The sequence below is a fragment of the Ursus arctos genome, unplaced genomic scaffold (assembly GCF_023065955.2).
Source record: "Ursus arctos isolate Adak ecotype North America unplaced genomic scaffold, UrsArc2.0 scaffold_10, whole genome shotgun sequence".
Classification (NCBI taxonomy): Eukaryota; Metazoa; Chordata; class Mammalia; order Carnivora; family Ursidae; genus Ursus; species Ursus arctos.
Genome location: NW_026622764.1, coordinates 8795556 through 8818774, shown reverse-complemented (window position 1 = coordinate 8818774; position 23219 = coordinate 8795556). Strand labels below are relative to the sequence as shown.

Here is a 23219-nt window from a genome sequence, read left to right as displayed (position 1 = left end):
ATCCCCATATGGCATTCTATGTAATTTCAAAAAAGTTGGAAACTATCCAAATATCCATTAACAAAAGAACAGGTTAATTTAAAACTATTATTCTTTGTGGAATATTATATAGCAAACGAATAAATTTACATATACCTATATTTATAAATCTCAAATACAAAATTTTAGTGAAAAATACATTGATAACACATTTGTGTAAAATTGTAAAACATGCTATACAATATCCCCGGATGTGTGTGTTTGTATGATAAAAATAGAGATGGGAAGAAAATACACACCAGCTTCTGGATAGTGGTTACTTCTAGGGAGGAAGCAAGGGCGACTTTAACTCTTATGGCCCCCTCCAGTATTATTGAGTTATAGTTGAAGTACTATAAACTGCATGTATATATGCACAATTGAATGAGTTTTGATAGATGTGTACACCCAGGAATCCATTATCCCAGTCAAGATAACATATCTATCACCCCTGTAAGTCTTCTTGTCTTCCTTTGTAATCCAGCTCTGTCTCTACCCACAACCCCAGGTAGCTCCTGAACTGCTTTCTGTCAGTCTAGATACTGCATTTTCTAGAATTTTATATAAGTAGAATAGTTATGGTATGATATTCATCCATATCATGGTTATAAATTGCTTGTTCCTCATTGCTGAGTAGTTTTTCATTGTGTGGCTACACCGTGGTTTTATTTATCCATTCACCTATATTGGTGGACATTTGAATTGTTCCAGTATTTGGGTATAAGTCTCTGTGTGCAGATATGTTTTTGTTTAATTTGGACTGGTATCTAGGAGAACTGGTTGGATGTGGTAGGTATGTATTTAACCTTTTAAGAAACACAGTGGCTGCACCCTCTTAAACTGCACCAGCAGACTTCGAGCACTCCAGAGCTCCACGTTCTCATCCATGTGTGGTGTGGACAGCCTGCTGACATTTAGCCACTCTGGCTGGTAGTTGGTGGTGGCAAGTGGTTTGGGCGGGGTGGTGACATTAAAATCCAGCTTCCCTATTTTGAATTGGAAAAAATAAGAAAGGAGGGGCGCCTGGGTGGCTCAGTTGTTAAGCATCTGCCTTCGGCTCAGGGTGATGCCAGGGTGCTGGGATCGAGCCCTGCGTCGGGCTCCCTGCTCTGTTGGGAGCCTGCTGCTTCCTCTCCCACCCGCCCCGCTTGGGTTCCCTCTCTCGCTGGCTGTCTCTCTCTTTGTCAAATAAATGAAATCTTTTTTAAAAAAAATAAGAAAGGAAGAATTGGTGACATTGGGTCCATATTCTTGGGTGACAGCTGTTGTCTAGAGCATGGGATTCTCAGCATTGAAGCAAACAGAAGGGTCATGTGCTCTTATTTCTTCTGGAGCTACAACTCTGTCGTCACCCAAACATTAAGGCCCAGTGCCAGTAGGTGTTTATCATTGTGTTTGTATTATTGTTTTTCTGACAGTAGTGGGAGATTTCTCTCTACCCGTGTCTTTTAAGAAACTTTTTCATTTAAGAAACCCTAGCTGTTTTGTTTTGCTTTTGCTTTATTGATAATATAACATACTATAGAAAAGTTTGCAAATCACAAATTGTATACACATTGAATTCTCACAAAGTGGATACTTTTGTGTAACGAGGTCAAGGTATAAAACATTGTCAAAGCCCTATCTTGTCTCTTCCTAAACACTAACCTACCCTCGGCCCTCCCAGAGTTAATTACAGTCCTGATTTCTATCACTGCATTAGTTTGAACCACCCAATACCACTGCGGTTTTTATAGGTCAGAAATGATTAAATAGTGGCACGTTCACATAGTTCAACCCAAGGTGATGTGTTTCCATTTATATACATGGGATTATATATATCTTTCTGTGTGTGAATTCTTTAGATCAACCTTATTTTTGTGTGCTTCATCTCATAATGTTTAGAAGTAGTTCCAGTTTATTGTTGTGTAATATATAATCCATGATTGCACCATATATATCCATTTACTGTTGACAAATCTTGGTGTTGTTTCAAGTTTCTGAATTTTGTGAGCAATGCTGCCATGAACGTTTTTGCATGTGTCTTTTAGTGTACATGTGCACGCATTTCTGTTGGGTGTAAGGCTGGGAGTGGAATTGCTGGATCATAGGGTATGCCTGTGTTCAGCTTTCCAAAATGCCGGGCTGTGCTCCCACCCGTAGTGTAGGGGGAGTGCGCACCCTCCTCCACAGTGGCTGTGGTCAGCCGTAAAGGCGTAGCCGTTCTGAAAGGAAGGTATGCTCAACTGTCTCATTGTGGCTTTGATTTGCGTTCCCCAGGTGACTAATGAAGTTGAACATCTTTTCATGTATTTATTTGCCATTTGAGAAATGCTTTTCAAGTGTTTTACCCATTTTTCTTCTGGAAGCTCTTTCCGATTGGAGATCTTATATTCTGGATATAAGTCAGTTGTGTGTGTTGCAGCTACTTTCTCACCTTTGTGACTTGCATTTTGCTTTCAATGATCAGGATAGAATCCAGGGTAGAGAATAGTGTATACAGTTCAAAAAGTTTCATTTTTTTGTGAATTATTGATGAGACTTAATAATATACAGTTAGGTGTTAAAGTGAGAGACTATTTTAGATTATTTTTATCATGCTTAATATGTAAATTGAATGGTTAAAACTTTGAGTCTCTGAAAATACTCTGTCATGTTCCCCTTTTTGCCTCTAGGAGCTCATGGAACACACGTAGCTAGTATAGCTGCTGGGCATTTTCCAGAAGAACCTGAACGGAACGGTGTAGCTCCCGGTGCTCAAATTCTTTCCATTAAGATTGGTGATACCCGACTGAGCACGATGGAAACAGGCACGGGCCTTATACGCGCCGTGAGTATTTGGGAGGTGTTGATTTAGAAGATAAATGATGGGTAATTGTGGATAGTTCTAGGTTTATAAAGTGTTCTTGATTTTACTAAGAAAATGTTGGCCTGTATTTGGTAAACAGGACTTTGTTTTAGGACGCAAAAACACTTAATGCAGTTTTAAATTATTTTTATTAAAAATTATTAAGATGCAGTTTTTTAGAAAATAGGAAAATATTATATTATACTTCTCATTCCTATTAAGTCCCCTAGCACACTATTTTGAGATACTTTAAAAAACCCCAAACCGATCTTTTTAGCCAGCTTGTTCCATCAGTCTAGGAAGAATTCTCAATCTGCATTTCATTTTAATGTATGAATTAGATTTTACTTTAACTTCAGTGATTTTAGAATTTAGTAAGAACCATTCCATTCTGCACATGCTAGTTGTGTTTTTTATTGACTACTTACTATACTCTGTGTCTCTTCCTACCTTTTTTAAGTTTTTCAACTTAAAAGTTGGAAATAACAGATACATTTGAATTTGAAATAGAAGATGATTGGTTAAGAAACTGGAATTCCATGCCTTTATTTTACTGGCTAATCTTTCTATAAATTGCTGCCTAAACTAGACTCTTCATCTTTTTAATAGATGATAGAAGTCATAAATCATAAGTGTGATCTTGTCAACTACAGCTATGGAGAAGCAACTCACTGGCCAAATTCTGGGTGAGTGTTCTCGGATACTTGTGAGCCACAGACTTCAGCTGATGGAGAATATTAAGTGTTTTTATAACTGGATTGTACACCACAACTGAAAACGAGCAGTCTCGTGGTTAGATGATAAGTGTGTATCTCATGGACCCCTGGCCCTCGTTCCCATGGTCCTGTCTGTGATGTCGTGATTCGCTCTTAGCCAGGAAGACTCGCTGCCCCATCCTGCATTACAGTTCCTTGTTACAAGCAGGGTGAACTCTTCCAGGTGTACTGACCTGACAGAATGCTAGACTTGCTGCAACCTGCTCATCTCTTCAGTGATCCCACCCGACCTACTGAACTTATTATTAGCTGGACATGCACACTCACGTCGCACTTTAAGTTCGTGAGCAGGAATCTCAGATGATCATTCAGCATTGCCTTCGATCATCTGCATTTACTCTTTCACTCCTGCATGGCCATTTATACCTTCTTATCTCCTCCAAGACCTTCAGCGACCTTTCCTTTCTTCCCTCAGCTGATGTTCTCACCTCTTCCTTTCCCAGAGAAGATAAAAGCCCTCAGAGGGGGCTTCTGACCTTCCTGCAACCTACTCTGACCCCACCTTCTCTGTCTTCCTTTCTTGTGTAATAAATGAAGCGCTTGGCAGGGGGTCTGGGTGGCTCAGTTGGTTAAGCATCCGACTCTTGGTTTCAGCTCAGGTCATGATCTCAGGGTCATGGGATGGAGCCCCGCATTGGGCTGCGTGCTCAGCACAGAGTCTGCTTGAGGTTCCCTGCCTCTTTCTTTCCCTCCCCCTCTACCCACCTCCGCATCCCTACTCCCCATCCTGAGCTCACACACGCGTATGCACACACACTCTCTCTCCAGTAAATAAATGGATAAAATCTTTAAAAATTAAAAAAAATTTTAAAAATAAATGAAGTGCTCCAGGGTTAAAAGTCACTCAAGTACTGGCTCTCTGGTTCCCATTTCCTCTCCTTAAAAACTGCTCCCAGGCAGACAAATCTCCTCCTTTCACACTGCTTTCCCTCACTTTTCCCACAGAGCTTGGTTGTTGGTATAGTCACCGTTTCCGAAGCTTGTTGGTGCATTCTGATGTGTGTCACACGACTCCCTGCCTTTTTGTGATGTGGTGTCTTCCTGTTGCTAAATTCAGTGACTCAGCCTTGAACTAATGTTACCTCACCTTTTTTTTCTTCATAATAATAACTTTGAAATGACTTCATTTAGAATGTTTACTTACTTAGTGATCACCTTTCCCCCATTCCCACCAGGCCACCCATATCTACCTGTCACCCAGCTTCCGAAGCTCTTTCATAAAGCCCTGCCAAAATGAAAATTTTACCAAGCCAGACCCTATAGTTCGAGTTTTCAAATAACTCAGTTTTCTCAGATAACCAGTACTGTTTCTTGTGACACATCACTTTCCTGCCCTTGTGACAATCACCCTGTCATCCTCACTCATTTCTTCCGTGAACGTAATCTTGCCCTCTTCTCTTGCTTCAGTACCTTTTTTACCTAAGTGTATTTCTTTCTCTCTTCCTTTGACGTTCCTCCTTTTAAGGTCGTCTTTCCCTGATATTCTTCCCTTCAAACTTCAGGGTTGTGGCATTCTTGGCTGTATGCCTTTTTTCTATTGACTACATTTTCTCAATGGTCTAACTTCATCCCCTTTATTTAATACCACTACATTTCTTGTTTGCCATCAAGTTCTAACCAGACTCTGTATTTTAAATCTTCCTCTGCAGTTCTTCCTGTTGCCTTAGTTCCCCTTCACCTTTGCCACTAATCATAAATACGTGTCCCGAATCCCCTGTGGAGTCATTTCTACATACGTTATATTGAGGGGAGGGTAGAAGTCAAACTACCTGTTGCCCCGCTGTCTCATCAATCCCTGCTATTATTTCAGTATTTGCTTTTGATCCTTTATCGTTTATTTTCCCTACATCTAGTCCATGTTGAATCTAGCTAACATTCTTCCCACATTTACCTTGGTCTCATGACTCCTTCCTTACACTAAAACCCGGCTGAGGTTGTATCACTTGGCTTGGCTGTGTCCTAGGCCACCAATGGTAGATGTGCCAAAATTTACTCAACCACACGTTCGAATAGTATGTTGGTGTTATACACACTGGGATAAGGCCAAGCATTTATAGTGTGCGGATGTCTCCTGCTTCTAATGCACACCTCTTACTTGTAGCCACTGTTTCAGTTCTGCTACTTAGAACCCATATTTTAGTTTGGTTTTTATGAAAACCATATCTGAAAATCTCTTCACAGTATAATAATACATGTTTTGAAAAATGGAACTGTTTTCTACATCCAAAGAAATTCTCTCTGTCTTTCAGGAGAATTTGTGAAGTAATCAGTGAGGCAGTGTGGAAGCATAACATCATTTACGTCTCAAGTGCTGGGAATAACGGTCCGTGCCTTTCGACAGTCGGCTGCCCGGGTGGAACAACATCCAGTGTCATAGGTTAGTTTCCTGCGTTAGAGGTAGGCTTGTTTAAAAATAAGCGAACAAAAAACTCAATGAATCTGATGTTAATCGTGTCTCTACTGTATGCAAGTTCCTGTGAGCCATGAGTGTGTACCCTCAGGAACGCAAAGTCTGTTGGAGAGCTGCTGACCTGGGGACTGGAGGAAGTGGTGTAAGGCAGGGACAGGGACAGTCTGGGTTTGCAGAAGTGCAGCTACTTCTGATTCAGGAATCCAGGGGAGGCTTTCTGAAAGAAGCGTGGCAGTGAGGATTTCGATAGGTAGGAATGAGTGAGGAAAGAGTTTTCCAGGCTAAGTGAACAATGTAAACACAGATACTTGCTTCACTCTTTATTTATAGTATATGACTGATTGTTTATAGTATAGTTTCCTCCTTTAATTTCTCTTGGGACATGCAGAGAGAAGCAGATATCAAGAAAGGGAATTTATTAATGAGAAGAAAAGCAGTTGAAACACATTCTATGAACATGGCTTCTCTTCTGCTGTTGGGGCTGTCGGGTGTGATGCAGTGTTGTCTGTTTCACTGCACTCGATCGGGAAGATGCCCGTCAACAAGAGTTAAGGGAAATCAAAATGAGTTGCATACATAATATGAAAATGATAAAATTAGTTGTAGTTGCCAACTTGTGCGAAAACACCCACAAAACGTAACACTCACCCCTGTTTTTTTTTTTTAATACAAGGCATGAATGAGGAGGGTAATGAACTGAGAGAACAAATAGATGGTAATCGATGCCTAGAATTTTTTCCCTTATTTTTAAACTTGAGAACAGTATAAGGCTAATACCTCTTAACATTTTTAATTGGATGCATGACAACAAACACTGTTTGGTCCCAAATTTTCTGGTGTATACATCAGTAACTGCTTGAATGTGTACATATTATAGTTATTATTAAAGGCATACAGATACTGTAGATGTTACAGATACATAATAACATTTGGATATCCATATTTAGAAACTGGTCCTTTAAAAAATTTATTTAAATAACAGTGATCTTAGCTTATAGGGTATACTTTTATTTATAGCTTCTTAATCTCAAGCGAGGTGTAGCTTGCTTTATATAATTTACTTCTTGCTGAAGTAATTCTGTTAAATCGTGTGTTGAGACAACAGTGCCTACCAGTGATCTGTCCCTTGTATTTCAGTTCTCTAGATATTTTAAATACACAAATTAAAGTGAAACAGAACATAGAACCGAAAGGTACCTAAAGATCAAAATCCACCCCTCTGTCACAAGTACTCAGTATTTTGGCATTTTCTTATCCCCAGACATTCACTGAAAAATTTAAACTACCTTTTACAAAGTGATTACAATTTTATGTGGCAGCACTGTTAACTTAAATCCACTTAACTCACATATTTTATCCAGTCTTCTACTCTGCGTGTGTGTATGTTGTAAAGAATTAGGAGCTGGCCGACCTGGATTCTAAGTCCTTTCTCCGCCAGTCACTGTGCATTTAGTACATTTTTTCAGCCCTTTCTAGGCCCTGTTTCCAGATTTCGAGAGTGAAGAAACTGAGTTTGATCCCTGTAAGTCTATGAATTTAGAGCCTTTTTGACTAATCTGCCTTTAAATATTTATGTGGAAGACTGCAGCATGTTAAATGTCTTTGCTGTTTGCTCGTTTTTACAGCCTTTTGGAGAAGAGGGATACTGCCATCTTTATAGGTAGAATTTTAGATACAGTGGTCATTTAAAAATGAAGGCAAATTAATTCCCATATTTTCCTAAAGTTATACTTTATAGTTTAAAAGACATTTCTCTTTTTCTTCTACACACATAGTTTTAGGTGTATTTTTATATTTAATCGACATGATAATCCTGGTAGATAGTTTTATATTCAAAACCAAAGCACACCTAGTTTAATGTCTGGTACATAGGAAACTTTCCTTGCTTATTAAATTTTCTTTCTTTCCATTTGTGAACAAGGACTGTGGTACAGGGTGATTGAGTGATTTACCTACGGTCACACAGCCGAGTGAACAGTGGATTTAGAATTAAAATCTAATTTTATGTCCTTTTGGTCATGATGAAATTCATCCCACAGGTGTTGGTGCATATGTTTCTCCCGATATGATGGTTGCTGAGTATTCTCTGAGAGAGAAATTACCAGCAAATCAGTACACGTGGTCTTCGAGAGGCCCCAGGTAGGTTGAGAGTACTACACAGGTCTATTACAACTATTTTCTTAAATAAACTACGTGGTGGGAGGGGCGCCTGGGTGGCTCAGTCGTTAAGCGTCTGCCTTCGGCTCAGGGCCTGATCCCAGAGTTCTGGGATCAAGCCCCACATCAGGCTCCTCCACTAGGAGCCTGCTTCTTCCTCTCCCACTCCTCCTGCTTGTGTTCCCTCTCTTGCTGGCTGTCTCTCTCTCCGTTAAATAAATAAATAAATAAAATCTTAAAAAAAAAACAAAAAACAAACTATGTGGTGGGGAGGGACAGAGTTTTGGTTACTTTACCAGGTATTTTTTTGTTTTACTTTTTCAACATTTTCATTTTGAGGAACAATCTCATTTCAGAGAAACATAATTAAAGGAATAAATTACAGATATTTTATTGTTGGATGATGACATAACTGTTCTGAGTATAAGATTAGAAAAATTGGGGACACCTGGGTGGCCCGGTTGTTTGAGTGTCTGCCTTTGGCTCAGGTCATGATCCCAGGACCCTGGGATTGAGCCCCGCATCGGGCTCCCTGCTTGGCGGGGAGTCTGCTTCTCCCTCTCCCTGCCACTCCGCCTGCTTGTGCTTGCTCTCTCTCTCTCTGTCAAATAAACAAGCAAAATCTTAAAAATAAATAAATAAAGATTAGAAAAATTGGTTGGAATCAGGTCAAATGTGGTAATGCCAGATTTAATCCTCTGAGTTCCAGATACCGTCCTAACTCTTGCCTAGATAATTTCTTCTCCTTTTTTTTTTTAAAGATTTTATTTATTTATTTATTTGATAGAGAGAGACAGCCAGCAAGAGAGGGAACACAAGCAGGGGGAGTGGGAGAGGAAGAAGCGGGCTCCCAGCAGAGGAGCCTGATGTGGGGCTCGATCCTAGAACGCCGGGATCACGCCCTGAGCCGAAGGCAGATGCTTAATGACTGCGCCACCCAGGCACCCACTTTCCTAGATAATTTCTTCTTAAAAAATAAACTTATTTCAGTAGTTTGCTATAACTGTTATTAAAAGCACTCAGGCTATGGATCTCTGTGTGGATCATCAAACCTTGCCTGTATCATCACCATATACTGCCCACATCAGCTCGACTAATTGGCCTAAAACTCCACATCTGAGTAAGAGTGGCCAGGATTCAGAGTCAAAGTTGGCAAAGGTTTACATGTTTTATATTCAGTTAATTAAAGTATTAATTATTAAACTTGTTGATTCTCTTCTAAAATTGATTTTGAAATATTTTATCTACAGTCAGTATAAGCACAAAGTTATCAGAGAATGTTTAAACCAGTCTTTGTTAGTCTTATTTGCCCATAGAACATTTAAAGAATTATTTCAAGAAAAATGAGTTCATGATTTATGGGGGAGGCTTGGATTAAGGAAATACTGGTTCACAAACCAGTTGTTCTAGGAATTGAGAGAATTTGTTCATTTTTACTATAAACGTGGAATATTATTGCAAATACATGGTTTAGTAGGTTTAATTATTAGGGTATAAAACATTGACTAGTGATCACTGAATGGAGCATATTCTCTATTATTTGAAAAATCCTCTTTATCAAGAAAGACTGTCAGACATACAGAATTCTTAAAGACAGATTACCAAATACTGTCTACATAAGCATGTTTTGAATTTTTATTACATACTGCATCTTAGAAGAAAAACATCACAAGCTTTTTTAAGGAAATTTACATAATGTTTCTGTAAAGTTTTTAAATAAGGAATATGAAAGGTACATGTAAAGAAAATTTTACTTTATATATTTTTTATTATTTTTTAAGTAGGCTCCATGCCCAACATGGGACTTGGACTGGGCCAGCTAGGCACCCCAAAATTTTATTTTTTTAATAAAAATTATTTTTACATATCATGAAACCCTTTTTAGAGCACTTATTAAATGCCCTATGATTAATCACTTTAACAGAGTAGTGTAAAAAGAATAGAGAACAACAGGAGGTAGTCAGTTAGAATTTATAACTCTTCCAGTTACAAGATACCACATGCTCATTTTGAACGTTGGTGGTCAGTATAGACGGTGCAAAGAAGAAAGTAAAAACTACCCTAAATCTCATTGTCTGTGATGTGTTTGGATGACATTTTGGTGCACATTCTTTTAGTCATTTCTCCTGTGCATAAATGGGAGATCACACTATTCTGTCACCTTTATAATCTTTTGTCACTTGATAATACCGTATGAAAATCTTTACAGGTCAACACGTCGTTATCTAACAGTGTTTATTTTAAGATAATCACTAAACGGGGTGCCACCAACCCTTTTGGGGAACTTTCAGCCATTCTTCCAGGGAGGACAAGTTAGTGTGTGTCATGTTATTCCTTTACTTGGGGCGGAGGGCAGAGCTTGTGTTTGGTGGCTACATGGTGATGAGCTGTGTGGACGTTATCTCATTAGCCCTATGGATGGAGTCAGGAGCCCTCAACCAGGGGGCCTTGTGGACTCGAGCCGTCCAGTATGACAGCCGTGAGTCACGTGAGGTTAGTCTGAATTGAGATGTGCCCTAAGTGTGAAATGTACGTCAGATATTTAAGACTAGTACAAAAAAGAATATAAACTAACTCATTTTTTCCTACTGGTTACATATTAAAATTGTATTTTGGATATGTTGGGTTAAATAAAATACATTATTAAAAGAAATTTGACCAGTTTCTCATTAGCTTTTCTTAAATGCAGCTTTTGGAAAGTTTTAAATGCCCTCTGGGGGCGCCTGGGTGGCTCGGTCAGTTAAGCGGCTGCCTTGGGTTTAGGTCATGATCTCAGGGTCCTGGGATGGAGCCTCACGTTGGGCTCCGAGTTCAGGCAGGAGTCTGCTTGTTCCTCTGCCCATCCCCCCCGCCCCGCGCTGAACATGCACACACACAAGTATATGCTCGCTCTCTCAAATAATCTTTAAAAAATAAATAAATGCCCTCCGTGTCCCACATATTTCTATTGGACAATGCTGTGTTAAACTTTAGGCAATGGCAAAGCTTCTACTTACTGCAGACAAGAAAAAAGTATATTCATCAAGGATCTGAGCAATGACATTTATTTTCCCTCCAGAAATATACCTGATTACCTTTTGCACATAATCCCAGATACACACAGACATACTTACAAGATTTTGTCCACTTTTAAGGAAGATAATTGCTACATAACGGGGAGATAGCTGTGCTGGGTATTTTTTTCCAACTGATTCCAGTTCTGCAAATTATCCATGGTATTGTACTCTAATCTATTTGACCAGTGGCCTTTTTATGAATGCCCATTGTTTATCCAGCTCTCACCATCGTAAGCAAACTTTAATGGCTTTTCATTCAGTGCTGATGGGGCCCTTGGAGTAAGTATCAGTGCGCCGGGAGGAGCCATTGCTTCTGTTCCCAACTGGACATTGAGAGGAACTCAGCTGATGAATGGGACATCCATGTCTTCTCCCAATGCATGTGGAGGCATCGCCCTGATACTTTCAGGTAAGGACACTGCTTAGTGCTCTTCTTGGTCTGACTTACTACTGTTTCTAAATTCCAGGAAACAGATGGTGAATTTTCAGTTTATAGCATAATACAAAGTCAGGCAGTAGCCATAAAAAATAATTGAATAAATTTCTCTTTACCTTATTTCAGACAGATATTTGTGTATTCTGAAGTTCTTATGGTGAGAAAATGTGTGGAATTGGTCATGTCCTGGCTCAAAGTAGAGTTTAAGATGAAGAATAATTGTGTAATAATAAGGATTCGAATGTGTATTCATTCATTCAACAAATATACTTAACTTGCTGTTAATGACTATCAAGCATTGTTTTGGCTCAAAAGTACCTGCCCATGTGGAATTTATCATAGCTGTGGGAGACAGACTGTAAATAGAATTCAAAATTAGTTTACATTACATGTTAAAAGGTAGTGAATATTGCCGTGGGGATTACTAGAGTGGGAAGGGCGGTAGGAGTTTCTGCAGTGGTGTGCTGGAGGCTCACGGTATTGATGAGGTGGCATTGGCACTGACTGGGACTCAGTTACCGTCACCAGGTTGTCACAGAGATTCCACCTCAGGAGTGTTCCTTTGATGAGGTCCCAGGACTCTCTGCCTTCATTTCCAGCTCTCTTCAGCCTCACCAAATCTCAGAGTTGCCCCATGCCTCCCGTCCTTGTACAGCTTAGGTAGGCTCTCTGCCTAGAATTCTTGTGTACCATTTTTTGGCCTTGCAGACTTCTGTGCGTTCTGGTAAGATTCAACTCTTATTCCTTCCCCTGATAGAGCGTCACCTTCTTTTGGATTTTCACTGACAAAAATTGGCTACTCTCTCGATTCACTCTTAAAGCAGCATACTTTCACGTTTGTTTTGTTCATTTCTTACAATATCATAAGTGCACACACGTTTGATGAACTCTGGAGTGGACAAGAATGTGCTATTACTCATCTTTTATCTCTAACAAGTGTTCAACACAAAGTTGACAAATTGGTGGCTTCCATATCCTTCCCACAGAATAGTCATTCTCAGCTTGGCTACTCCCGGCATCATCCAGGAAGCTTTTAATCAGTAGTAGTTACCTGGGATCCAGTCTCAAAGATGCTGAATTAATTGAGCTGTGGTCAGGGCTTGGCTCTTCTTTGCCGGTTTAAGTTCCCTTGGTGTCTGTAACATAGCCAGGTTGGTTAGTATCATCGGCGACCATATCACTTGACCAGCAGTGTTTTAAGATTTTATTTTTAAGTGCTCTCCACACCCAACGTGGGGCATAAACTTATAACCCCAAGATCAAGAGTCACATGTTCTACCATCTGAGCCAGCCAGGTGCCCCTTTGACCAGCGCTGTTTTAAAGAAAATGTCATTCGAATGCCTTCAGGGATCTGCCTCACACATTTGCATCACCTTTGCAGAGTGGGCACTAATGCCGTTGCACAGTGGGCACGCAGCGATCCTTACGTGATGCCAGCAGTTTGAATCAGACTGTTGTGGTTTAATTTTTTCAGAAAGCTTAAGAAATGAGTGTTGAAACATAAGACATTAAAGCCAGAGAATGTACATGTTATCTCTACTGGTGAGGGGAAGAAGGTTTCAAGTAGCAAACTCTCTAATACTCCTTCCTTGCTTTTATTTTTAAATTTCAGGTCTGAAAGCTAATAACGTTAATTACACGGTTCATTCAGTCAGAAGAGCTCTAGAAAACACTGCAGTAAAGGCTGACAATATAGAAGTATTTGCCCAAGGACATGGTATTATTCAGGTAGTGTTGTTTGTATGAAAAATGGGTTAATCATCAAGATATGGTCTTAGCTATTACTGGATAATATTTCCTGTTATAACAGTGATTGAATTTATCTAATTCTACATTATATGATCATGATAGTTTCTGAACTGGTAAGCAAAGAGGATATGAAATCAGATTTTGTAGTTAAGACAAATTTGTTTCAGTAAGAGAGACTTACAGTAAACCTATGACATAGAGGGTAGAAATTCAAAGTGACAATTTCGAGAGCAAAACCTGTGAATCTAATGGTGTAGGGAGGAGTTCCTGACTTTGGTCACTTGGGACTAGCGGTGCGAATCTAGAGAGTGGAGCTGGAGGTGAGTGGTCAGACTGGTATCCTGTCTGAAAAGGTAGAATTGCCCTCTTATTTGGGGTTACCATGAAGTTTAGAGAGGCGAATATAGAAACTAGCTTTTCGCCTGTACTTTTTTATGACTGAAATCAAATTGGTAACTTAAAATGTTTTCTTGACCCAACCATTGATATTTTACTGTTTGTATTCTTTTATTTAGGTTGATAAAGCCTATGACTACCTCGTTCAGAATACATCATTTGCTAATAAATTAGGTTTCACTGTTACTGTTGGAAATAACCGTGGCATCTACCTCCGAGACCCTGTTCAGGTGGCTGCACCTTCAGATCATGGTGTTGGCATTGAGCCTGTATTTCCAGAAAATACTGGTAAGAAATAAATGGACAGTGAACCGAAGTGCTCACATTTATGGTTTGAATGAATACCGTTGTATGAGAGAAATGCCATTTGGGTTAATGTTCTAAAGAGAAAACATGAGTTGACAATATTATTATTTTAAATCATACATAGTTTGAGGGGGATGTGATAGCAAGCAGGGATCCCAGTAACATGGCAGCTCAGTTAGCATGATAACCACTGAGGAAAACAGTAGCCTGGGCCTTCAGTGACCCAGGGTTTTATCGAAGTATGGATAGTAAAACATCCAGTTCCTTTTCTTTACCACTCTCACTACTTGGGCGTAAGAGAGAGTTTCGGTTGGAGAATGGGAACTAGAACTAGCCAGGAGAACCTCAGCACAAGGAGGTGTAAATAGATTGTGTACTTGGCATCTTCCTTTCAATCAGGTGCTGTTATCTGCATGCAGTAATGACAGCTACTCACGAAAACGCCGTATGTTAAGGTTACAGCCATGTTGGATAAAAGTGTGAATGGATCACAAGTGCCCTAAGATATGGGGAGGATTCTGTGACTGCTCTATTTAAGCTGTGTTTTGGAAACCCATACCCTAGTGCATTTTATAGCTGATTAAACTCATCTGCTAGATTTTATGAGAAGGTAGAACTTTTTAAAATGGAAGAAAAGGAAAAAAGTACTAACCTTTAATTTTTGGTCTTTTTCATGTTAGAAAATGCTGAAAAAATATCCCTTCAGCTTCATTTAGCTTTAACTTCAAATTCATCTTGGGTTCAGTGTCCCAGCCATTTGGAACTCATGAATCAATGTAGACACATAAACATACGTGTGGATCCCAGGGGCTTACGAGAAGGCTTACATTATACAGAGGTATTGGCGCATCTTCACTGCTACTTCTAAATACGCTTGAGAGTGTGTGAAAGTACGCTGTGCGGCAGTCAGTTCCCCGTTGGTCTGAGCTGGTCAAGCGTGGGTTATGCATGCATTTGTTTAGGCTTTTTGCTGTTGATCATGTGACCCAGCATCAGAAAAATGGCGTCAACTTGTGTTTAAGACCTTTACCTTTTAATATTAGAGTAACTTACTCTGTAAATAGATTTCACTTTTTCACTTTTTTCTTTTTCTCTTGTAAAAATTTATGGATACTGAAACTTACTCTTTTTTCCAGGTATGTGGCTATGATATAGCATCTCCTAATGCAGGTCCTCTGTTCAGAGTTCCGATCACTGCAGTTATAGCAACCAAGTAAGTAACGAGTTACCAACAGCTTACTGTTACGTGGAATTTTTTAATGGCTATTTATGGAAATAGTGTGAGCTTTTAAAGGATGGATAGACCAGAATCAGGTAACTGGGCTTTAGTTCTGCCTCTTGCTCACAAAGCTCAAGGTGGCACATGGTCTTTCTATTGCCTGTTGACTGAGAATCCCCGGTGGCATCTCCATGCCCTGTGCCTGTGCCGAGACTCCGCTGGGATGGACAGTGCCCCCTAACTGCTGGACCCGTCTGCAGTATTGGACAGTATTACTTCGTCCTTCCTTCATTCCCCGCCCCCTGCACCGTCGTACCGCCTGTCCGTGGGATTACTGTTTTCTCTGGTTCTTCCCCCTTCTCCTGTCATTCTTTCCAGACTCTCCCTTCCCATCTTGTCTCTCACCCCAGAACCGAGGAACTCTGCTCTGTCATACTGCTTCCTGCTTAAGCTATAGCGCTGGCACTCCCCAGGATCGTGCTCTCTAAAAGAGCAAACAGCGGTCCTTGAGAGCCAGCATTTCCTGTCACCCTGTCCTCCAGACGGCACGTTTGCACTCACTCACTGGTCCCGGCATTCAGGCTTCCTCAGACTGGCTCATTCCTAGTCCTCCCCGCTGAAGGGAGTCCCTTCTTGCTCCTTCATGGCACTTTGTACGTGCCTGTGGTACAGACTGTAGCCAAGATGTCTGTTTTGGTTTGCCCCATTTGAGTGTGAGCCTGCTGAAGACCCAGGGACTGTGTCCTACAGGTTCCTCTGCAGAGCCCGTTATACAGCATCTTCAGAACAAACCAAACTGTTTTGAAGGACGAAGATTGAGTTGTGAATTCTGGAGACAACGGAGAGTTCTCAGTTAACAATTCGTACTGAGTTAGTTACCTGGTAAATAATAAATATGCAGCAGGTCTCAGCCCATAAGAAACATAGGATGAAATTCAGGAAATAAAAGGTGACACACACACGAAGAAATTGCGGAACACTTAAATTCTCAGACAGATTTTCCCTGAAGTCCAGTAGGAAATCAGACAGGATGATGTATAAGATTCAGGAATCGGCTGAGACATCATCTCCTTTAGGAGTTTTTCCACGAACCAAGTACCTTTTATGTCTTTTCCACTAACACTTCCTGTCCACCCAGAGCATATTCTGTTAAATGTTTCTGATGGTTTTTCTGTCCGTGTGATTGGCCAGGGCAAAGAAAAATGTTGTATTCAGTGTTGTATTTGTAGCTCTTAACAATAGTGCCTCATATATATACTAGACGCTCATTAAATGTTTGTCATACTGACTAGAATTTGTCCTTTGCATATTCTTTAGGTTTCTGTAGTGGAAAATCACACATTTGACCTTTATGTGTCATTGGTTTCTTACAAAAATGCTATGAAAATAGTTTTCTTCTTTCCTGTGTCGCAATGGCATGGGGTATTTGGAGCTATATAAGGGGTTTAATACCAGTCTCAGAGCTATAAGACAGTATCAGTGACACAAAACATTACCTTTGATTTTAGTATTTAGGACTCATGATACAGTTCAGATTCTAATAATAGGGAAATCCTGTGAATGAGGGAGCTGTATATGTATGTCTTATAGACAGATTGTAACATAGACAAGAAAAAAGAAAAATCATCTACACTGAGCTGTCCAGAACTTACTACCGCTGACATATTGCAAAAATGAGATAATGCTGTGCACGCTGTTTTGTAACCAACTTTTAAATCCCTGATTTGTATCTGATGAACTGTTAAAATCTAGAGTACCAATGAGCTTATAATGTAAAGGCTTTTTGGGTGACAGCATTACATTTAGCCATTTATGTTTATTTTCAGAGTAAACGAATCATCACATTATGATCTAGCCTTGACAGACGTACATTTTAAACCTGGTCAAATTCGAAGGCATTTTATTGAGGTTCCTGAAGGTGCAACATGGGCTGGTAAGTAACATTTGAGTCTGTCCTGACCACTTATCTTTATGTACCTTCTATCTCTGCTAGGATTATGACCACAGACAGTTTATTTATCTCTACTCTGTGCTTTTGCCCTAACAGTACTACATCGGACACCCTAGATTTGCTGTTAGGTTTGAAATATTGTTAAGATCTCATACTGTTTGCACTGGTTCGTACATCAAATCATCCAGGCTATCTTAAGGTGTTTAACTAGTCAAGATTTTAACTTAGTTTAGAATAATACCTTATCCGTTAATGATTAGAGTCAGAGTTGTATTGTTGAACTCTGGGCTACCGAATTCATATAGGGCCCCGTGGAGTTGTTGAACAGTGAGCTCTGATAAAATGTACACTAAGAATACTAAAGGAAAATCTACGGTAATTAATATTGAATTTTATATCTTTTCAATAGCAAATGCCAGTAATTATAATGCTCTAATTATGATTTATCTTGGTTGGTATTGAAAATAATTAGGTTTTTTTTAATAGAAATTTATTGAATGATCCAGAATAGAAGTAGCTCAGAGCACTCAGCAATCTTAGATTAGAAGTGTGCTGGGGGTGGGGGTGGTGGGGAAATGGGAAGGTGGTGGTCAGAGTGTACAGACTTTCACTTATAAGGTGAATAAGTTTGAGGAATCTGATGTCCAGCATGGTGACTGTAGTTAACTATTGTGTATTATGTACTTGAAATTTGCTAAAAGTCGGATCTGAAATAGTCTTACCACCAAAAAAATTGGTATAAGTATGTAAAGTGACGGATGTGTTAACTGACCTTATTATGATAATCATTTTACAATATATATGTATATATCAAATCCTCACAGTGTACACCTTAAATTTACGCAATGTTACTTGTCAATTGTGTATCAATAAAATGGGGGAGATAAAGAACGCAAAAAAAAAAAAAATGTACTACAGATGTGTCCTATTTCAAATAATTAGAAATATTGTCCTAACACTAGATTTTTTATTCTTAGCAATTGATTAGGTTCACAGAGCTCTGCGCCCACTTGACCTTGTGAACCAGAGACGTAAGCCTTGCTTTAAGTTCCCTGTATTAGAGTGGGTGTGCATTAGATAAGATGCTGATTTTGCTTCACAGTGATTTTGGTTTTGCCTCCAGCTCGGCCTCAGGATAATGCTGAGGATGTGTAGTTGATGGTCATACTTTCTGGAAGTAGACAGGAGGGAGAGACTAGGAAGTTACCAATGAAGTTGAATAAATAGACACTAATGGAATTTAGGCATGATAACGAATAGAAATTTCTAAAATTAAAATCCTCTTTATCAGGAATTGGTTGGTTTTCAGCTAAAAGCAAGTTTCCTCATAGCAGCAGAGGGGCAAAGGGTTTTGAAAATAACCTGATGAGGATAACTGTGTCCATCCATGGACAGCTTGCTGTCCCGTGGTGTTTGCAGCATAGCGGTTGTTAATTTTCATACTGATTTGTTTATTTTCTTACCCTTTCATCTTGATTAATATTCTGTTGATTCTTTGTTTTTAAGGAAATATGCAGATTTCCTTTGAATATATCATTTTATTCTTGAGGCGTTGTTTTCTAAAAAGTTGGTATTAAAACAATCATATGTCTGTTTTAAATCCTATCAGTTTAAAACCTTGCTTCTTCCCCTCTCATTTTAGAAGTTACCGTGTGTTCGTGTTCTTCTGAGGTGTCGGCCAAGTTTGTTCTGCATGCAGTACAGCTCGTGAAGCAAAGAGCATATCGAAGTCATGAATTCTATAAGTTTTGTTCCCTTCCAGAAAAAGGAACACTGACTGAAGCTTTTCCTGTCTTAGTAAGTTTTAATTACCCGTTTGAAATCCCAACAATGATTACTTTTTTTATTTTTGGTATGGGCTAAGACTAAGTAATTGAATTTGATTTCATAGTTTGTATTCAGACTGTTTCGGGGCTGAATATTTTATCAACACTGAATAAACAAAGTAGGAAGGCGGGTAGTCTCAGTGGGACACATGAGACCAAGATGGAGGTAAATATTAATCATTTGAACTCTTCAGTAAATGTAGTCAAAGGAAAATGCTGGTCTGCTAGATTCTGGCAGCTTGTACCATGGAGCTTGATTGGGACTGTTTCTTCATCATGCAGGAGATTATTTCCTCATTTAAGACTTTTCTACTTGTTATTTTATTAATGCCCAGCTGTTAAGACTACAGGAGGCCATTTTGCTGTCTAGGTGAAGCCGCTACTGCTTCCCACCAGAAGGACCTCTGTGTGGCAGGTCCCCACCCTTCCCTGGGCTGTGGTTCTTCCTCCATAGAAGCGGAGTGTGCTCATGTTCTTTCTTAAGCCTATTGCTTCATGTGTTCACGTGGTGATAGCATCTTGCCTGTGTCTCCTAGGTCTCCAGTGACTGCTTCTTGTGCTCTCATCTGCGTTAGCGTCCTCTGACCCATCTTCAGACTTCATAATGTACTGATTACTAGAAAACCTGATTTAAAACTCAGTACTAAAAACAGTTTCTGTTTTTAATTTTTTTAATAGGGAGAAAGATGTAAATGACCATAATTTCATTTTGCTTTGGTTGCCAGGAAGCTCTGATCCTGAAACTCAGCTGTGGGTATTGACTATGCCTTACAGAGCTATAATATGCCTTTTCTTATCATTGTTCTTACCATTTTTCCTTTGGTCTGAAGTTTTTATTCCAGTTTGTTTTCACTATTATTTTGTTGTGTGTGCTCTCAGAAGCTGCCTGCGATCTTCTATGACAAGCACCGTAGGAGTCTGAGTAGATAATTGTGTATTTAAATGCCTGTACTCTGTCTTTGCAACTGTAATTTTATAACTCCACACACAGCTGTACAGATAGGACAAGACTGAAAGCTAGAATTGCTTTAAAACACTTACTATTTATGTTGTGTCATTTGAAGGAAAATGAGAAAAAGGATTTACACATTTGTAATTTTTATTGTTCTTTACAGGGTGGGAAAGCAATTGAGTTTTGCATTGCTCGTTGGTGGGCAAGTCTTAGTGATGTCAATATTGATTATACCATTTCTTTCCATGGAATAGTGTGTACTGCTCCTCAGTTAAACATTGTAAGTTCCACATTTCCATCATTTTTAATGTGTTATTTGTGTTACTGAGAAATAATCTCACTGGTTGGATTTAAATGTTAATGGGCAGGTTATATTATTCTGAAAATAACAGTAGTCTTTGTTCATGGATGCTTATAAACTTTGCATTAGACAAGTTTATTTTAGGTCCAAATGTTTAAAAATACAGTTTATTATCAATAAAGTTTGAGAACCTAATTTGATAAATATCCTTTGTAGCATGCATCGGAAGGAATCAATCGTTTTGATGTTCAGTCCTCCTTGAAGTATGAAGATCTGGCTCCCTGCATAACTTTGAAGAGCTGGGTCCAGACACTACGGTATCATTAAGTGTTTTAAGGCTACAAGTGTTGAACATTGCCATGGTAGGAGTGGGGACATCTCTTACACTCTTTGAAAAGAGTAATCTTTTTAAATCATCTGAGTGCTGGAGATGAAAATGCAGTTTCTGACTTCGCAGCCTAGGAATCCTGGCAGCTAAGAGGCAGCCCCAGCAGTAGCTTTGAGCCTTAAGTAACATGGATGTGAAGCTTTCAGCGTGGCACTTGCAGGACCCCTCCCGTGATGTATGCGTTGCCATATGCAGTCTGTGGACAGGAGGGTGCAAGTCACAACCTGTCTGTCCTTAATATTGTTAGCAGTTGTTGCCCTAATATTGGAATCTGGTTATGTTAAGAACTATTCGTTGACGTTTGAAAATGTTTCCATAATATTGCAAAATTTAAACAATACGTATTGCTTTGGTTCAGTCAGTAAAGAATTCTGTAAGCTGATGATTAAAAATATTATAAAATATGCCGAAAAGGACAGAGCTTAGGAATGCTCATCGTCACTTACTGTGCTGTGTTATGGATTTTGTTGATTATAGTTTCAATTCTCTCAGTAAATGAGCTCCTGAATCAAACTACTTATGCGTTTGTCTGATTACAGCCCACTGAGTGCAAAAACAAAACCTTTAGGATCACGAGATGTTTTGCCAAACAATCGTCAGCTTTATGAGATGATCCTGACATATAACTTTCATCAGGTAAGTGCTTATATAATAAAGTATAACCTCAAAATGAACTTTTGTGTTTTGTTCATGAATCATAAAGTCAAAAACTGAAGAACAAGGAATTTAGTATATATGTGTGTGTGTATGTATTAAATAGAGTCAAGTAATTAACACTGGTTAATTTGGAATTAGTCTCTGGGAAATTATAATTTCTGATGATCCAAGTACTATTCAGGTCTGAAGTCATAAACTCTGATTTAATGGTGACCTGGCCTTTGAGCCTTAGTTTTTGTATTCACCTATTCAGTGGAACCTGTCCAATGCCAGATGCTGTCTGATTATGTTAGTGGGTCTGATTGCTTTTCTCTAAAGCAGGTGTTAAAACAATGAGAAGTCAGAATAACTCTTGGGTTGAATGAGCAGTGAAGGTAGTTGAGACTACTGTAAATGTAGAATCTAAGAATTTATGTAGGAACAGATTTCAGCAAAACTCATTGAAACATAATATGAATTTGGTTTTAATGTTCAGGAGATGAGTGATTTCAATGAATTGTCAAATTTCAGTTTTATAAAGTAATTAGAGGTTCTGAAGAATATATATTGCATTCATTAATGCTTAAAATACCTTTAATTAATGCCGAAGTATTGGGTGTTCTGCATTTTTAAAATTGGTTACCAGAAGGAAATATTTATAATACTTGTAATGTAAAAAGTTCATCAATAACAGTATTATAGATCTACATTAGAAATCATATAAATCATATGAAGTAATTATTCTTTTTTTTTTTATAGCCCAAGAGTGGGGAAGTAACTCCAAGCTGCCCACTACTTTGTGAACTATTATATGAATCAGAATTTGACAGCCAACTGTGGATTATATTTGACCAGAACAAAAGACAGATGGGTTCAGGAGATGCCTATCCACATCAGGTATAAAACTGGCAGTGATTTTTAGAATTAACTGAGGCTATTTCCTGAACTAATGAATCTCTGATTTCTTATTTATGATGATTTTTGTTTTTCTGGGTTTGTTTGGCATTTTTTTTTTTTTCTTAAAGATTTTATTTATTTATTTGACAGAGACAGCCAGCGAGAGAGGGAACACAAGCAGGGGGAGTGGGAGAGGAAGAAGCAGGCTCCCAGCAGAAGAGCCTGATGTGGGGCTCGATCCCAGAACGCTGGGATCACGCCCTGAGCCGAAGGCAGACGCTTAAGGACTGAGCCACCCAAGCGCCCCTGTTTGGCGTTTTTTTTAATGCTGTAGTTTTGTATTTCATTCTTTGACATACCACTAGAAGTTCAGTTGGTTGTCTTATTATAAGACAGACGTTATAGCCTCTCAGCCATGTAGGTCGGCTAAATCAAGTTTGGGGATAGAGGAGGGCATAGATGATGCTTGTGAACACTAGCTGGCAGAGTTTTTTGTTTTTTGTGTTTTTAATATGTATTTAAGGGGGTGAGCAGAGGGAGAGAGAAACCCAAGGAAACAATGTGCTGAGTGCAGAGCCCAACACGGGGCTCAATCTCACCACCCTGAGATCAGGCCAAAGCTGAATCCAAGAGTCGGATGCCCACCGACTGCACCATCCAGGCATCCCCAGTGTAGCTTTTTTTTTTTTTTTTAAAGATTTTATTTATTTATTCGACAGAGATAGAGACAGCCAGTGAGAGAGGGAACACAAGCAGGGGGAGTGGGAGAGGAAGAAGCAGGCTCATAGTGGAGGAGCCTGATGTGGGGCTCGATCCCATAACGCCGGGATCACGCCCTGAGCCGAAGGCAGACGCTTAACTGCTGTGCCACCCAGGCGCCCCTCCCAGTGTAGCTTTTTATTTTAGTTACTCTTCCT

The 23219-nt window shown here is 39.3% G+C and overlaps 1 protein-coding gene across 5 annotated transcripts in view; it reads left to right on the top strand.

Moving 5' to 3' along the window:
• The window catches only part of TPP2 (tripeptidyl peptidase 2), a 71294-nt gene that overhangs the window by 24917 nt on the left and 23158 nt on the right, over positions 1 to 23219 (top strand). For all 5 annotated transcript variants that reach the window (XM_026493568.4, XM_044381934.3, XM_044381933.3 and 2 more), the window contains exons 7-21: positions 2673 to 2827; positions 3455 to 3531; positions 5871 to 5998; positions 8071 to 8170; positions 11505 to 11653; positions 13294 to 13409; positions 13946 to 14114; positions 14813 to 14970; positions 15269 to 15345; positions 17178 to 17284; positions 18945 to 19099; positions 20244 to 20360; positions 20598 to 20698; positions 21309 to 21405; positions 22165 to 22302. In XM_026493568.4, the coding sequence (XP_026349353.1) occupies positions 2673 to 2827; positions 3455 to 3531; positions 5871 to 5998; positions 8071 to 8170; positions 11505 to 11653; positions 13294 to 13409; positions 13946 to 14114; positions 14813 to 14970; positions 15269 to 15345; positions 17178 to 17284; positions 18945 to 19099; positions 20244 to 20360; positions 20598 to 20698; positions 21309 to 21405; positions 22165 to 22302 (1844 nt within the window). The remainder of the gene's footprint in view (positions 1 to 2672; positions 2828 to 3454; positions 3532 to 5870; positions 5999 to 8070; positions 8171 to 11504; positions 11654 to 13293; positions 13410 to 13945; positions 14115 to 14812; positions 14971 to 15268; positions 15346 to 17177; positions 17285 to 18944; positions 19100 to 20243; positions 20361 to 20597; positions 20699 to 21308; positions 21406 to 22164; positions 22303 to 23219) is intronic.